General features: G+C 39.8%; 1 protein-coding gene across 1 annotated transcript in view; it reads left to right on the forward strand.

The window, feature by feature from the left end:
* Nucleotides 1-18,848, forward strand: part of LOC124150824 (neurofibromin-like) — a 113,220-nt gene that overhangs the window by 60,676 nt on the left and 33,696 nt on the right. The window contains exons 33-38 of the mRNA XM_048401210.1: nucleotides 2,541-2,715; nucleotides 3,762-3,908; nucleotides 8,102-8,158; nucleotides 14,200-14,292; nucleotides 17,260-17,427; nucleotides 17,888-18,011. Of these exons, the coding sequence (XP_048257167.1) occupies nucleotides 2,541-2,715; nucleotides 3,762-3,908; nucleotides 8,102-8,158; nucleotides 14,200-14,292; nucleotides 17,260-17,427; nucleotides 17,888-18,011 (764 nt within the window). The remainder of the gene's footprint in view (nucleotides 1-2,540; nucleotides 2,716-3,761; nucleotides 3,909-8,101; nucleotides 8,159-14,199; nucleotides 14,293-17,259; nucleotides 17,428-17,887; nucleotides 18,012-18,848) is intronic.

Below are 18,848 nucleotides of genomic sequence, written 5' to 3' on the forward strand. Positions count from 1 at the left end.
GTGAAGCCCATTTTTGGGTTCCCCTGCCGTGATGTTGCTGGAATATTGCTAAAAGCGGCGTAAAACCATTCTCACTCACTAACTTATTCTGACAAAAGAACAATAAATTTTCTTTGGGTATTGTTTCATGATCAGACTTCCATGATGGTTTGACTTTAGAGTTTGTTTTCCATTCATTCCTGGCAGTGCTAATCTGGAACTTGGAAATTTTTCTTTTTTTTTTTTTTACCAACTGCTCTGCATTTTAGACCAATTTTTTTGTGAACCAACTCATAAGACATAATTGGCCTGTGCAGTAGAAAATCTCCCTACCTTTCGATACCAAGCGATTTGTTTAACAGATGGCTTTCATCTTTGTAGATACTACAGTAAAGCCCTATTTAAAGTGGTTAATGATTGGCATTTTTATTACAAAAACAGAGGTTATGTTCAACTTTATTTGAATAATTTAAGATTATTTATGTTTAGAGACATGTTCAATCAGGATGTAGTTAACACACTGGTGTTACATGCAGATTTGTCAAAGTCATGTGATATTTTAGGTCCTCAAGCCTTTCGGTATGCATCAATGATGACCTTTATCATGAACTTAGGTTTTATGATTATTTTTGTGGTGTCATTTGTATCAAAGATTTGTTAGCTTTAGCTGTTTCACAACAATTTGCAGTTAATGGACGAAAATATATAACGACTGATTAGGATTTGATGACATAAATTTCACAATAGTGTATTAAAATTGTATACGAAGAAATGTATTGTTTAAATGTTGCACAACAGGTGTACATATAAGTAATTTGATATTGTTACTTTTTATATATACTACTCAAAAGGAGTTAAAGAACACCCGATTTTTTCATTTGACTTTAGTTGATCTGTCGTGGCAACAGATGAACTATAGTTATATGACAAAATCGGGTGTTCCTTAACTTCTTTTGAGTAGTATATGTGTGTTGTAGATATGACGTGTAGCTAGGAAATGTAGGTGTCTTGTTTGTTTGAAGGAAAGTTGCATGTTTGAGACAATAGAGTGAAAGCCCAAGTTAGCGCTTAGATCTGCATGCATGCAACAGAGATTAGTTGATACCAGTGATAGCTGCCATATGTGATATGTGTCGTATTGCATGTCATTGGAAGCATGGCAAGTCATGCATGTCAGTATGTATTTATATTCGTGAAAAGACAACTGTTCGGACAAAGTCATAACAGCTTTAGTCAGTTTTGGGGGTCATTTGATTTAGGTTTTGCCTGTAGCTGTGTTTGAGGTTTGTTGATAAGGTTTTGCATTCGTAGCCATACTGTGATGTATGCTTTTGTTGTGAAGTGTATAGTAATTGTGCAACTAAAATGTGTTTGGTGTTCTTTGTGGATGGTCGAGATTGTATTTGTTTTTCAAAGGGGTTATTTTGAAATACCTTCTTTCCAAGTGAAATTGGTACTGTTGATTTCCTCCTGGACAAAGGTAAATTGGTAACATTGAGGCTGATTGTGGTGACTGGCCAACTAATGCCACTGTTCTAATCTTCTAGTAAGGCTGCACTTACCCTTGAAGCCACACAGCTGCTTGTGCAAAATCAAAACCATTCATCATCCATGAGCACTAACACTCATTTTGTGTGGAGTCTGTAAATATGGCAGCCTTTCTGATAATGCTGAGATTATGATATTAGATTACTGTAAAACAATATATGCTCGTCAGTAACCATGGTAACGAATAATTCCAGAATCTTCCAACTGATTATTAACTCATTGTTCTTTGTCAGTTTGGTGATTTGGGGTTCTGGTTAGAATAGGCTTCTTCAAATAACCCCAAATCCTGTTTCAAATATATGTTTTGAATAAGTTGGTTCAGGAGTAACAGTGATTCATCATAATTCGCTGCATTTTGAAGTTTTTATGGCACATTTTCAACAAGTTTTAGTTGTAGATTTTTATAATATTTTTTTTATGCTGATAGTGACAGTAAATGAGTTTTTATCTGGGTTAGAATAGGTCTTCAGCCACCCATGCTTGCTGTAAAATGCGATTATGTTGTTGTAAGAGGCAACTAATTGGATCAGGTGGTCAGGCTTGCTGACTTCGTTAATGCATTTCATTGTATCCCAATTACTTGGATAGATGCTCATGATGTCAATCACTGGATTGTCTGGTACAGATTTGATTATTTACAGACTGCCGTCATATAGCTGGAATATTGCTGAGTGCGGAGATAAACAACATACAAAACAAAAAAAAATCAAAAACATTGTCATCCTGAGAACATTTTTTGGTGATTTCAAGTTATTCAACCAGTGATTTTCTTGAGAAAGATTTGTATTGTACATGTTCACTATTTTATCAACTTTTGCTGGAATGTCCTCTGTGACATTTTGAATTTTATAAATATAATCTGAGGACATTTTTTATGACAGTCCAATATCACAAAAATTGAACTTAATTGAAACCCTGCAATACAATCCCAAGTGATTCAGACATGAATATAGCCGAGACTTTGTTTAGACTCCTCATTTAACTGGAAGGTGTGTTGAACGTGTTGTTTGTAGTTTCACCGTACGAGTCTGGCATCGTGGAGGAGGAGCCGACGATGCGCATCAAGCGCGGACTGACGCTGATGTGCAAGATCATGCAGAACATTGCCAACCACCTGCTCTTTACCAAGGAGCAGCATATGACGGCCTTCAATGAATTCCTCAAGTCCAACTTTGAGGCTGGCAGAAAGTAAGCAGGATGGTTTTCTAAATTGTTAATAACGACATGTTCCCCTTTTTTAAATACTTCATTGGTTTATGTACACTAGACCTGTGAAGATTCCGGGGTAGAATAGGTCTTCAGCAACCCATGCTTGCCGTAAAAGGTGACTTTGCTTGTCGTAAAAGGCGACTAACGGGATCGGGTGCTCAGGTTCGCTGACTTGGTTGATGCATGTCATCGATCCCAATTTCGTGGATCGATGCTCATGATATTAATTACTGGATTGTCTGGTCCAGGCTTGATTATTTACAGACCTCCGTCATATAGCTGGAATATTGCCGAGTGCGGCGTTAAACAACAAACAAACCAGTTATGTACACTATGTTCCTTATCACGTGTGAACACGGTTGTCAGTTATTTTTAACCAACCAATCAAGCCACTGCCTTGTTTCAGTGAGAAGGAACTAGTGACTGCTGTGACCAATGAGAGCTCAGATTACGTTGACAGTATTGTTTGGGCAGTTTTAGCAATTATTATATAATCCAAAGATATCCGTCATATTCATTGGCCAACAAGGTCTGATAATTTACGGTATTGCCTTGACTTATTAAAAATAGAATGGGAATTACCACTGGTGGATTACCTGGAATATCACTTCCGAAATACCAGGAATACAGCTTCTGAATTACACTGAATACCTCTTCTGAATTACCTGGAATACCACTTCCGAATTACCTGGAATACCATTTCCAAATTACTTGGAATACAACTTTTTGAATTATTTACGGACCGCCGTCATAAAGTTGGAATATTGCTGAATGGGGTGTTAAACAACATACAAACAACAAACAAACTGTTAACTTTGAGCAACTGGCAGGCCCTTCGGGTTATATCCTCCCCAAGGAGCTGAGAATGAAAATCAAGTTCAAACTGATCGAGTGACCAGGGTAATAATGAGGTCATGGTCTAAGAGCATTTGAGCAGGTATTTTTTGGAAAGTGCTCTATGCAGATTTGTAATATAATAATGTATAATATAATGTATGGAAATATTGTGGACATTGCTGTTTTAGATTTTTTACGGAGATTGCATCGGACTGCGAGACGCTTGATGCAGGGAACCACAGTTTGTCTTTCATCAACGATGCAAATGTCATCGCGTTACATCGGTTACTGTGGAATAACCAAGAGAAAATCGGGGATTACCTTTCCAGCAGCAGGTGTGTAGAGTTACCTCCCTTGGGAAGTGTCACTGTTTCAACATTGTGGTGATATTTAACATGATTGTATGTTGAAGTTTGTCATCACTGTGTGTGTTCTCATTGGACTGTACCAAATGGGTAGCGTATTATATATATATATATATCAGTTATTGTTATTGTTATAGTTGATTTTTGCAGTAAAAACAAATTTAACTGTTTTAGAGAAACTGGAAAACTAAACTCTCCCCCTGTTGTGCTTCTTCCCGAGGCAAGCGTGACCACTAGCATATATCAAAGCCTAGTTTCTACCTTTGCCACATCAAGGCCACTTTTCTTGGCTCGACCCCCGCGCCACCTCACGCGTAGATCACGAGTTGTAATGAAAATGCGATATTCAATCAGATTGCTGTCCTTATCTTGTATAGCTTCACAAAACATGGCGACGACCAACTCGCTCAGACAACGATAACATTCACAATTTTATCTCTGACACAAAAACATAAGCAATCAAGGGGGTGGGTTAAAAAGATGGAAAAGACATATTCCAGCATTAAATCACTTTCATACGAAGGTGTAACATTCGTAGATGTTGATTTTGTGAAACATTCTCTGATTGGACTATTGATATGTGTGATAGTCCAATCATATTTAGCACAGGAAAGAGGGCTTGATGTGGCAAGGGTGGAAACATGGCTGATGGAAAGCCTAGTTGACGCTCTTGCCTCGGGAAGATGACTGTCGAGAAGGACTACATTGTCAGATGAAGTTATTATCATTTTGAGTTTTGGTTTAGGAACAAAAATTTTAATTCACTGTAGGATTTTGTTTCTTTGCTTCAACAGAATATTTTCTGTTCCAAATTACATTGGTTTCATGAAACAAAATTGATGAAAAGAAATCGTGTAGGGTCTTTTAGTACTAATACTGGCTTAGAGTAGTCTTTATAACAATAACACTTTGTCTGAGGAATGAGATGTCAGTTCGTGTTCCATGTTCTTGTTGTGTAACTTTGGATATCAACCTTGACTATTCAGTGTATTGTGTCTCCATTTTAGCTAGCTATCTTTGTAATCACCCAGGATCAATTTGCCACTGAAGCTTCGTTCTGAGGATCCAGGTTGGAACTGATCTTCAGTAACACATGCTTGTCGTAAGAGGCGACTAACGGGACTTGATTGATGCTTGTCATTGTATCCCAATTACGTAGATCGATGCTCGTGATGATCACTGGATTGTCTGGCCCAGACTTGATTATATACAGACCGCTGTCATTTAGCTGTAATATTGCTGAGCATGGCGAATTGAACAAACAACTGGGAAGTCCTGATAGGATAAGGGAGGGTCCTGATGGGTTTTAATGCTTAACGTAAAACACCCTTCAAACACTATTGGAAACGTAAAATTCATTTTTTTTATTTTTATCGTAAATGCTTATCGTAAAATACCAAAAAATAACTGCTTAACGTAAATAAATACATGTAATTTACTGCTTATCGTAAAATGATTAAAATGGTCAAAAACAGTCTGTCTTCAAGACCCAGATGCTTCGCCACAGAAAGCAGGCTGCGCAACTGATGCAGGGGACCAGTCTAGAATGTTTAGCGATTTGAAATTTTACCAGGTATTAAAAATATGAATTGTCAGGATGAAACGAAAGCAGAATTAAAAGTCCCATGTCCCTCCATGGCCGATTTAGGAATTTTTCGTGGCGATTTTATTGAACAAGAAGAAAAATTACTGCTTAATGAAAAAGTACCCTAAATTTTACTGCTTACTGCTTATGGGACCCACCCATCAGGACCCTCATAAGGGCTCCTTCCAACTCTCTGAATACACAGCTTCTAAAAGATATTTATAAGTCTTGTTCTGAAGAGGCATTTGATTTGTTGTTGATTCCATGCTCATGAGCGCCAGAAATTAAGTGCCATGTTGGTGATGAGAGGGAGGGATGGATGGAAATGGTGAGCCATTTCAGAACAAACTCTGGCTGTGAATGGGTCCAGGCCTCCAGGGTATATAACAGAATAAAAAGGAGATAACATACACTGGGTAATTGGGGGAGTTGAATATAGGCTTGTTTTGTAAATCCATTTTATTTAGAAACTGAACATGTGTTGGTACAACATGCATGGTGTATGAATGTGATGTGGTAAATATGCAACTCCTGTTTAAATATAAATATAGATATAATTCTTTTCAATTTGGGGATGAAAAAGATTTTTTTGAAAACTTGCTTTTCAGTTGTAAGGATGTTCATTAAGTTTAAACATTTCTTGTTTTATGTGCAAACATTGATTGGAAATGTGGATGTTAAGCATTATTCAGATGAATAGAAGTATCAAGTGGATAAATTATAGATCTTCGATGTTTTGGTTTTCTAAAGATCACCAAAATGTGCCAATCTCATTAAAATCAGATCTTAGTGCTCGCTACACAAAGATCTGAAGACATCCCATTACAGGTCATGTCGGAACGAGCTTTTGCGAACTTTGACCCAACAATGAAGTGACTAACAAGAAGTTGACATTAGCCAATCAGAAAGCAGAATTCTGAAGCTTTACAGCACTAGTATCAAACTGACAATTTCTGTTCCAGACTGCGCTTCAAAAATATCGATTCAAAACTTGAAAAGTGAATGAATGAAAATTCTGGAATGTCTAATAGATGGCTGAGATGTTATGGCACGGGCTGTGAAAAGTCCCTTGTTTCAATTGTTTATCCCATTGAAGCGAAAGACGGACGATGATTTTGAAGGAATCCTTCGTACAGCCCGTAACTGTCATTTCGGAATAAGCCATGTTAACCTTCTCAAAGCAGCATGATTAAAACAATGTTCCGACTGTCACTGTACCAGTCTGGTAAACGACACTTTTATTGGTCAGATGAAATGTGGTTCTGACGTGTCCCATAATGGATGTCCTCAGATCTTCGCTTAGCGGCAGATCTTCTTTTAATGAGAATTTGATAAATCTGCTGAAAGAGCGGTAGTGTAAGTTTTACTCCTGTTACAGATCATGTGTTAGTGTATTTGTTGTTTACATATGAATATGGATATTGAGTTTTTGGGACATCACAGCTTGTTAGGGATGTTTCCTGTTGCATGGAACCCTGCTATTCTTGCATGACACTTGGCAATACTTTTCTTTTTTGAGCATAGGGGGAAAAAAATTGTTTGGGTAAATTATTTTCACTTCAGATATTTGTGATGAAAATTATAGAGGATGTTCAGATCATTTAAGAAACTTATGTTTAAAATAAAAAAATAAAAGTTAATTTTTTTTTGAAAATGTAAATATATATTTTGACTTTAGATAATAAATATTTAATAACATACACTACTGTACACAGTATCAAAATATTCAATTTTGTTTCTGTTTGATGTGAAGTTGTTCTGTATTTTCCATTAAGGCTAAACAAAGATTTTGGGTCCTCAGGATGTAATTTACAACAGATTGTTTTTTCGTTTGAAAAGAAATACTCCTAACATCATCCATTTGTCTTGAAGTAGAACAAAGACCTCTCATGATGGTGATGGATGCAGATTTTAAATGTCTTGGGAACCAAGAATAGAATTTTTAAGGAAGTCCAGCATGCAAGCACGCTGTGGTTTTATATGTGCATGATGTCTATGTCTGTTTTCTGTGTGCAGAGTTAGGGCCTTGAGTGTTTGCGTACTATTAACAAATCACAATGAAGTCAGATGCTACTTGTCAGAAAACCACTGTTGAGTTAGTTTTATGTTCTAGCATCAGTCCTGTGGACACCACTAGAATCTCCATTCGTTACGTACCTGTGTTCATGGTGTACAATGTCGTGGTAGCATGTTTACATATTTTGCTGTCGTGCAAAGTATCATAAATGTGACCTATATTTTGATAACAATCATAATAATTTTTACATTTTTATATCCAAGTTTAAAAATTGAAATCATTACTATTAATCATCCATGTTCTTCCACAACCAGTATCAGTAAGATCAATTTGATCAAATTTTCTCTACATGATCAAGTGGCAGTTGAAATTTTGAAAGTTTTCATCTCATCAACATTTTATAGTTTAACATTATGTGTGATCTACCCAATTTTGCCGGTTCATCTAGAGTTGCAGCAGCATCATTGCATCATGTACTACATCCAGGATGTTTGTTTCCGTCACTAGCCATCTGTAAGCTTTCTCCAGCGGCCATTTTGAAAGTGTAACTATCTGTTGTAGTCTGGAGGTTCACACGGAGAATTACGTATGTGAGGCTGGGGACGGCCCGGCTCGCCTGTATGTATGCTAACATCATCTTGCTCTAACCCCTGCCTTCCTCTCAGCCTAGCCCCTTTCACTGCCTTTGTGTACCTGGCCATCTGTTAAAGTGCTGACTGTTGCGTTGTACCTGCTCCTGATATTAACCTGGGCCCTGTTCCACAAAGAAGGGTTAGAAATGAATTTATTTTCATTTATTTTTTAAAGTGATCTGGTCCGGAGTTGCTATTTACCTATTGGTTAAAGTGGTAGTCCACAAGGAAATGTCACTTGTCCTTCCTATATTTTACTCACCCTGTACTTCTGTACTTACCGGCATGTTCATTTCAAACCCTTCAAGGTGTTCGTAGTGATAAACTATTGTAGCTCTTTTGATTAACACTGACTTATGGGTGTATTACAGCTACGAACACTTTGTGGATTGGGGCCCTAATATTCAAGTAGTAAGAATTCAGTGGTCAACGTCATGGTTTGGAAAATGTTACAATATCCTTTTTCAGTGTCCAAAATGTATGATTAAAGTCCAGGTGTCCTTGTCATGACACTTTAAATTACAGATTTAGTGGGTCCTGAGAAATTTGTTTGTGAGCAGTAAACCACAAGGACCCAATAGCCCCCCTTGTCTAACTCTGTGAGTGGAAATTTTGAATTTTCAGTTTGATTGCCTCTGGTATTTCTATAAGTATTAAGTTTCCAAGAATGGAAATATGATAATCTTTAAGAATCATGTTTGATCAGTCAGGTCTCTAGACTGCCTCCGTGCTCTCGTGGTAGAGCGTCCGCCTGGAGAGCGGATGGTTGGGGGTTCCATCTCCTGCCGCGTCTTACCAAAGGATGTTGAAAGATGGTACTTGTTGTTTCCCTGCCTGGCACTCTGCATTAAGGGGCTAAAACAAGGACTGGTCAGCTCAGTCAGTAAACTGTGTCTGAGTGGGGTATTCATGTTAAACTGTGGCATGGTACCTCAGTGGCCTAGCACTATAAACTCGGCATTGGTCCCGTACCTAGTAACCCCCCCTCCCATATGCATGCACGTTGCTTTATAAGTGCAATAATCTTGGACGCAACGTTAAACCCCACTTCGTCTCACCTCACCTAGTATAGTTACTACCCAACTGAGAACATAAGACAACAAAATGAATGAGGGCTTGTGCAAAGAAAGTCTGTGACTTTAGCCACTAAATTTATTTTGGTCTGGTAAGCTTTGCTGATAAAGTCCATTCATTAACACTAAAATCTACTGAAAATGATGTCATGAGACAAATTCAGACCAGCAGACTCACACGTTTTTGGAACAGGTCGCAAAAATCTGGATAATTTTCATAGAATGTGTTATTGTAAACAACTTCAATTTATATTCAGCACAGTGCTGACTGCATGTATGACTAGTTTTTGGGGAAAGACTTTGGTAATTGTTGAGCCTAGGACAAAGGCCTGGAGGGGCAGAGTGCATGTTCCCTGTAGTCGTGCATCCTGACCCTGGACTCACTGGGATGTAACCAGGCATCCAAGCATACGTAGAAGTATACCATATTTTACCCCAAAATTGTTACCAACCCCTTTGTTTATCTGCCTAATGTCAACGTGATCTATTTGTGCTGACCTATGTGATAGAGCTTTAAAGAGCTTTTAGCTTTGGGTTTGGTGTTAACATCGCTTTGAACAATATTCCAGTTATATATCCCGACATGTCAGCTTTGGAGGAAAGCCCGAAGTGATGCAGGTCTTAGACGTTTACCACTTTGGTGAAACCCACGAGCACGGGTATGGTGCTGACAAACCTCGAAACTTTATTGATGTGAACCGGGATTCGAACCCACAATCAAAGGTTTCTGGCATGTCCAAGGGATGCAACTCTTCACATCAGGCTGACACACCGTGATGTAACTGGAATACTGTTTAAAGCGGCATTAAACCCAACTCACTCTCTCACTCGGATTGTGCAGGTGATAACATGACAGCAGCAGTTGTATACAATGTTATGATAGTGAGGAGTCATTCAGTTTTGGAAGGAACCATTCTGGACAATGATGGAGGCATAGGCAACACAGTCATCTAAGGTGCCGCAAATTGCTATGCAGAGTTGCATCCCTTAGTTGTGCCAGAATCTAATGATCGTATGTTCAAATTCCAGATTTCCTTTTATCGTTTTTATTTTGTCAGCACCACTCTCATGAGTTTCACAGAAGTCTTTGAATGGAGTTTAGAAGTGAAACACATAAGGAGAGAATTTATGGATGTCAACTTCTTCATTATGAGGAACACAATGTTTTGGAGTATATACTTACCCCTTCATCAGGTGAATAAATTCTATGAAGCAGAGTTTTATATGTACCTGTAAGATCAAAAGTCTCTAGCTAATCACCTATCAATTAGCTGTTGGCTTCCCTTGTTAAGTTTCCACCTTTGTAATGTTATTACTTTTGTTGTTCTTACAGGTACATATATATGTTCTCTGCATTTATTTACCTGATGAAGGAGTAAGTATATACTCAGAAATGTAGTGTGCCTCATAATAAAGAAGTTGACATAAAAAGCAGCGAATTGCGGCTCCTTAGGCGACTGGGCCACTTGGCCCCCGGGTATGTTCAGAGCCTGCTGCACCCTGGGCTTTCCTCCCACATCAAGAGACCCGTGAAGATCTTGGTTAGAATTGGTCTTCAGCAACCCACGCTTGTCATTAGAGGCGACTAACAGGATTGTGTGGTCAGGCTTGCTGACTTGGTTGATGCATGCTCATGATGTCAATAGCTGGATTGTCTTGTCCAGACACGATTATATAACGACTGCTGTCATATAACCGGAATATTGCTGAGTGCGGCGTTAAGCAACAAACAAAACGAAAACAAAAACAAAATCACATGTCAAGCTTACCTGGCTTGATATTACAAATGTAAACGTTCACAGCAGCGTTAAGTCCAACCCACTCACTGTGGACAATGCCAAACTAGAAAGGAGGTCTGGTACTGTGTTATAGTTATGGTGTGGACTATTGCTCACTTTCTTCGGAGCTAGAACTGAGCAACGGTTCAACCAGCTGGGATGGGGCCATGAGCAACAAATACTTTTCAGTCACATTTCGTCTACTTGAGGATCATTCCAGAAAGAAATGCTGACATTAGACGTTCGACTGAGACTCATGTTCCCAGGCAAGTGTGTCCACTAGCCTATATCAAATCCTAGTTTCTACAAGACTTTGATAAAAAGGCTAGTGGACGAACACTCTTGCCTCGGGAAGATAACTGAGACTTGACAGAATTTACTTTGAATTGGAAAGAAACTGGTGATTTTGAGACCCTCTGAAGTTCCTGGCGTGCTTGTTGTTCCTGTGGAGCTACTCTCTCTCTCACTTCATTACCCCTACAGCTGTTGTGTGCTTCTCACTCTCCTCTGCATGTGTGTAGGACTCAGATCTACGGCTCGTCTCTAATCCATGGCAGTTTGGCTAATACATGGCAGAAATATACAATATGCAAATATACTCATTGTCATATGACTTCAAGAAGATGTCAGTTCCTGCATGTCATTCCTTCTATGATGTCATTTCCAATATGACATCATGCCGACCATGACATCATGCCCTTTATGACATCATACGCTCTGACATCATGCCCTCTATGACATCATGCACTCTGACATCATGCCCTTTATGACATCATGCACTCTGACATCATGCCCTTTACAACATCATTCCATCTAAGACATCATTCTCTCCCTGACAACATTCCCACTATGACATAATTCTTTCTGACACCATTCACACTATGACATCATTCCTACTATGTCATCATGCTCTCTATGACATCATTCCCACTTTGGTGTCAAGTCCTCTATGTCATCATTCACTCTATGACATTGTTCTCTCTATGACATCATTCCCACTATGACATTCTCTCTGACATCATTCCCACTATGACATCATTCTCTCTGACATAACTCCTACTATGACATCAGTCCCACTATGACATCATTCTCTCTATGACATCATTCCCACTATGATGTCGTGCCCTCTGTGACATCGTTGCCTCTATGACATCATTTTCTCTGTGACAACATTCCCACTGTGACATCATTCTCCCTATGACAACATTTCTATTATGACATCATTTCCATTATGACATCAAACTCTATGACATCATTCCCTCTATGACATTACCACTATGACAACATTCCTTCTGTGACATCAAACTCTCTTTAACAAAATTCCCACTATGACAACATTCCCTCTATGACATCATTCTCTCTATGACATCATTCCCAGTATGATGTTGGGCCCTCTATGACATTGTTGCCTCTATCACATCATTTTCTCTGTGACAACATTCCCACTGTGACATCATTCTGCCTATGACAACATTGCTATTATGACATCATTTCCATTATGACATCAAACTCTCTATGACATCATTCCCTCTATGACATTACCACTATGACAACATTCCTTCTGTGACATCATTCTCTCTATGACAACATTCCCTCTATGACATCATTCTCTCTATGACAACATTCCCTCTATGACATCATTCCCTCTATGACATCAAACTCTCTATGACAACATTCCCACTATGACATTACCACTATGACAACATTCCTTCTGTGACATCAAACTCTCTTTAACAAAATTCCCACTATGACAACATTCCCTCTATGACATCATTCTCTCTATGACATCATTCCCACTATGATGTCGTGCCCTCTATGACATTGTTGCCTCTATGACATCATTTTCTCTGTGACAACATTCCCACTGTGACATCATTCTGCCTATGACAACATTCCTATTACTACATCATTTCCATTATGACATCAAACTCTCTATGACATCATTCCCTCTATGACATTACCACTATGACAACATTCCTTCTGTGACATCAAACTCTCTGTAACAAAATTCCCACTATGACAACATTCCCTCTATGACATCATTCTCTCTATGACAACATTCCCTCTATGACATCATTCCCTCTATGACATCAAACTCTCTATGACAACATTCCCACTATGATGTTGTGCCCTCTATGACATCGTTCCCGCTTTGACATTGTTCCGTCTATGACATCACTTTCTCTATGACAACATTCCCACTATGACATTTTCCCTGTGACATTATACTTAATATGACAACATTCTTTCTCTGACATCATTCTCTCTATGACAACATTCCCACTATGACATCATTCCCACTATGACTATGACATTCCATCTGTGACAGGCCCACTATGATGTAATTCCTTTTGTGACATCATTCTCTTAATGACATCCTTCCCTCTGTGACATCCTTCCCACTATTATATCCTTTCTTCTATAATGTCATTTCTACTATGACATCACTCACTGCATGACATCATGCCCTCTGTACCATCATTCCCATATTAACCTTACTCCCACATGATATGATAGAGGGGATGACATCATAGTGATGCACCATTATCAAGGGACGCAGCATCGGTTTTCTGGTTCAGATTCTATCTTGTTTCTCCTATTCTACCTTACACCTGTCACCTTAACTCTCACTTAATATTTTAGAGTTAAGAAGTCGATATATATACAACGTACGTCTTCATCATTCATGAGGATTGTAGCCATGCAAATAAGTTCTGCCAAATATGAAAAAAAATGTTCCATAATTCTGAGAATCCCCTGTGGATCCGAGTACTTCGTAGATCTGAGTCTTTCACACCTGATCTAGCACTCCTCAGTGTAGTTTGCATATAGCCCTAGTCTCGACAGTAGCCTGTGTCTAGTTGCCCTGATTTAGTCCAGTAACCACTTTAGTTTGCAATTCAAAGTACCATCATGCTTTTATATTTTAGTTTGACACTGTTAAGAATTTGAAGTGATAATAATTTTCCTATTCAGGGAGCATTTGGATGTCTGTAGTAGAAGACGCCTGTTCTCTCAGTCTCCGAGACAGTTAATCAGTATTGAGCAATTTGAACAAAAAAATATCATTGATGCCAATTAGAGACTTTGATGTCAAATTGGAGCCATTGTTGTAGATTGCTGTGAGTGAGACATACAAACCCAAATGCTCCCTGAGTTAGACAAGTTTATTTCAGGGATCACAAGGCTGTGGGAAGACGACCATTTGACAAAATGGCAACACTGTTGGCGTATCTGGGCCCCCCAGAGCATCGGCCCCTAGACTCTCAGTGAGTGAACTGTCTCCTTTGTAACAATGTTTCCTCCAAATAATGTCAAGTGCCAGCATATTGAGTGTATGCAGGGTGGATACCGAATTTTTAGAAGATGTGGTACACATGACCATATCACCATAATGTATGATAGGTAGGGTGTGTTTGGGTGTCGGGTGGGTGGGTTTGGGTGTCGTATGGGTGGGTTTTGGTATCGGGTGGGTGGGTTTGGGTGTCGTGTGGGTGGGTGGGTTTAGGTGTCGTGTGGGTGGGTTTGGGTGTCGTGTTGGTTTGGGTGTCGTGTGGGTGGGTGGGTTTTGGTGTTGTGTGGGAAAGGACGTCGTGTGGGTTTGGGTGTTGTGTGGGTTTGGATGTCATGGTTGGTCTTTACTCTCCTTCATGTGTCTGAGAAGTGTCAGCAACACTTCAAAATCAGGTTTTACATCCATGAATCTAAGTTTAGTTGGAAACCCAATACTATTCCAAGGAGACGGTGTGAAGCTCATTTCTCGTGTACCCCCCTCCTGCGATATGGCTGGAATATAGCTGCATATGATGTCAAAGATCATTCACTCTGCTGCCACCCGTGATGATCAGGGATAGAATTGGTCTTCAGCATGGTCTTCCATGCTTGTCAGAAGAGGCAACTATTGGGATCGGTTGGTCAGGCTTGCTGACTTGGTTGATGCATGTCATCAGATTCCAATTCCACTGGATTGTCTGGTCCAGACTTGATTATTTACAGACTGTTGTCATGTAGCTGGAATATTGCTGAGTTAAACAACAAACAAACAAACAAACACTCAGGTGCCATCATATCCATATTGCATCGATGAATGCTGACACACCTTTCTGCCACTGGTGTACTAGCAATGCAGAAGACCCTCATTTCCTCTTGAAGACCTGGGCCCACTTGCACAAATTAATCTTAGCGCTAAGACTATCGTAAGCCTATGTTAAAGTATGGGAGTTACGGTCATCTTAGCGCTAAGATAGCTTTGTGCAAGTGGACCCAGAACAGTAGTGTTGTTACAAGGAAATAGAACTGTTCGCTAGATGTGTTTCTGCAGGTTTGGGATCTAGCTTGCTTCTCATTGCTTATGTAGCCCACATCTTAACATTAGTTATCAAACAGTCCCCATGTCTCACAGAAAACTAAATAGAGTCATTATATCATCATCATCATCATCATCATCATCATCATCCTACATACACCTGTTGGGATTCCAGTGCCCACTTGCACAAAGTGCTCTTAGCGCTAAGACCAACGTAAGCCTATGTTAAAGCATGGGAGTTTCGATCATCTTAGCACTAAGATCGCTTTGTACAAGTGGGTCCAGGTAAGAACACAGGTCCCCAGTAACCTATGCTTGTCGTTGAAGGCGATCGGGTGGCCGGGCTCTGTGGCTTGGTTGATTGCATGTCATTGTATCTCTTTGTTGTGTGGATCGATGCTCATGATACCAATCACTGCATTGTCTGGTCCAAACTCGATTATTTACAGACAATCTATAGCAGATATATTGTGGAGTACAACCAAACAACAAACAACAATCTTTGAGCTTTTAGTAGGCTAGGGGATAAAGTGTTCATCATGGCAAAGTCTTGGGTTGGATTCTGCCACACTAGTAATGTGTGAAGCCGATTATTGCTGTTGCCATCCATGATATGGCTGGAACATGGCTGAAAGTGTTATAAAACTCAGTGTATTTCAAAGAGCTAATAAGGAAGTGAACACATACCAATTTTCTTTGTATGTTCTTGTAGACAATATATTGATGTGTGGTCACAGGGATGAACATTACATTAATTTATTAAGGCAGTATCATCAAAATAGAATTCAGCACATGGAAAGGTCATATAGATTTTGGTTACATTTAAATAAGTGGTTTAAAATCTGTGATATAATTGGTCTTCAGCAACCCTTGCTTGTCATAAGGGGCGACTAATGGTCAGGTTCTCTGACTTGTTGCTGTATATCATTGTGTCCAGTGTGATCAATCACTGGATTGTCCAGACTCAATTATTTACAGACCTATGTAATTTCATGGAATATTGCTGAGTGCAGTGTTATACCAGAAACTAACAAAACGAACAGTGGGAATAACGGAGGTTTTGTTTCAGTCTTAGGTTCGTAAGGGACACAGCTACACATTGAACCCCTGTGGAATCTGGATCAGAGAATGTCCTCAGCAACCTATCGTTGGTCATAAGAGGTGACATGATAGTTGGCTGGGGGAGGGGGCACTTATTGGAGCTGGGTGCTTTTAATGCACAGTCAAATAGTTACAGCCCTTCTCATATTGTCCTATAACTTTATTATATTTATATATTAATTGGTTAGTGTTGGCAGGAGAAAAGTGTTCAAAACATTTCTTCTTTTCCAAATTTGTAAAATCTTGGGTTGAATGAACGGTAGACCAAGCTCTTAAAAAGGAAACCAGCAACAGAGACTGGAAATGTGAGGTTTCTGCTGATGATAAATGTCGTTTACAATAGATGGACACTACTTTTTGTCTTTTTTTATATTTTTAAGTTTTTTTCCTCAAATTCTTCTTCTTGATTTCCTCAAAATGTTAAGTAGTTTTAAGATAAATTTTCAATAGGTTTTAATGATAGTATTTGAAATATTTTATTTAGTTTGATAGCGACTTATTTTGCTACATTTTACTTATTTCAGGTCAGAAGAATTAAGAAACCCATTGCATTTCAATTTTATTTTTTTCACATTTCAGTTTTGGGAGTCGGTGGATTCGTAATCCAAGTTTGAAAAATGTCTGGCCCTAGTAAGGTTGCCAATAATGTATTGCTGTAGGGGTGGTTGGGTAGATTTGTGGTCATTGTGTTGGTTCGGCACACCAAAGGCCTGGGTTCCACTCGCCACCTGGGTATAATGTGTAACACCTTTGATATGGCTGGAATAATGGTAAAACTTTCTCACTTGTATAACTGCTACATGTATTTCCTTCCCTTGTCTGCCACAAGGTGGAGCAGTATGGACATGACAAGCACCAAGTTTGAGGAGATCATGTCCAAGCACAACATGCACGAGAAGGATGAGTTCAAGTCTCTGAAGAACCAACACATCTTCTATCAGGCAGGAACGAGCAAGGGAGGAAATCCTGTCTTCTACTACATCGCCAGGAGATACAAGTCAGTAACTGCTTGGGTCTCCAGTTTAAAATTGGAAACTTAGAATACTCATTTCTACTGGGTATTTACCAGCGGTGTTCATGTATTCATGTTTTGTGATCTTTTGACTTTCTATCCATCTGTAAAACATCTGGTGTTGCCAATGTTGCTTCTTCCTTCAAAGACTGGGGTGTGGCGGGTGGCGGGGGCAGTCGCCTAAGGTGACACAATTTGCTGTGTAGAGAGTTCATTTGTACCTTGGGCACACCAGAAACCTATGATGGTGGGTTAGAATGCTGGTTCGCCCTGATAGTGTTTCTAGGTCAGTACCATCGCCATGCTCGTGGGCTTCACCAAAGTGGTAAAAGTGTGAGACCTGCGTCACTTCGGGCTTTCCTCCCACATCAAGCTGACACGCTGTGATATAACAGGAATAGTGTTCAAAGGGACTCTAAAACCAACTCCCTCACTCCTGTTTCAGAGTTGGTGAAATTAATGGTGATCTTCTGATCTACCACGTGTTGCTCACTCTCAAGCCCTTCTACCACAAGCCCTTCGAGCTGGTCATAGACTTCACCCACACATGCTCTGAGAACCGATTCAGGGTAAGTATGGTATGTTCCACTGTTTATTCTCCTGCATGATCTTCTCTGCATGATTGGTGGTGAGTGCTGCTCTGCATGACTGGTGAGTGTTTCTCTGCATGCTTGGTGAGTTCTGCTCTGCATGATTGGTGAGTGCTGCTCTGCATGATTGGTGAGTTCTGCTCTGCATGATTGGTGAGTGTTTCTCTGCATGCTTGGTGAGTTCTGCTCTGCATGATTGGTGAGTGCTGCTCTGCATGATTGGCGAGTGCTGCTCTGCATGATTGGTGAGTGCTGCTCTGGATGATTGGTGAGTTCTGCTCTGCATGATTGGTAAGTTCTGCTCAGAATGATAGGTGAGTTCTGCTCTGCATGGTTGGTGAGTGCTGCTCTGCATGACTGGTGAGTGTTTCTCTGCATGATTGGTGAGTTCTGCTCAGAATGATTGGTGATTGCTGCTCTGCATGATTGGTGAGTTCTGCTCTGCATGATTGGTGAGTTCTGCTCTGCATGATTGGTGAGTGCAGCTCTGCATGATTGGCGAGTGCTGCTCTGGGTGATTGGCTAGTGCTGCTCTGGGTGATTGGCTAGTGCTGCTATGCATGATTGGCGAGTGTTGCTCTGCATGATTGGCTAGTGCTGCTATGCATGATTGGCGAGTGTTGCTCTGCATGATTGGTGAGTGCTGCTCTGCATGATTGGTGAGTTCTGCTCTGCGTGATTGGCGAGTGCTTCTCTGCATGATTAGTGAGTTCTGTTCTGCATGATTAGTGAGCTCTGCTCTGCATGATTGGTGAGTGCTTCTCTGCATGATTAGTGAGCTCTGCTCTGCATGATTGGTGAGTGCTGCTCTGCATG

The sequence above is a fragment of the Haliotis rufescens genome, unplaced genomic scaffold (assembly GCF_023055435.1).
Source record: "Haliotis rufescens isolate VD_foot unplaced genomic scaffold, xgHalRufe1.0.p SCAF_21, whole genome shotgun sequence".
Taxonomy (NCBI): domain Eukaryota; kingdom Metazoa; phylum Mollusca; class Gastropoda; order Lepetellida; family Haliotidae; genus Haliotis; species Haliotis rufescens.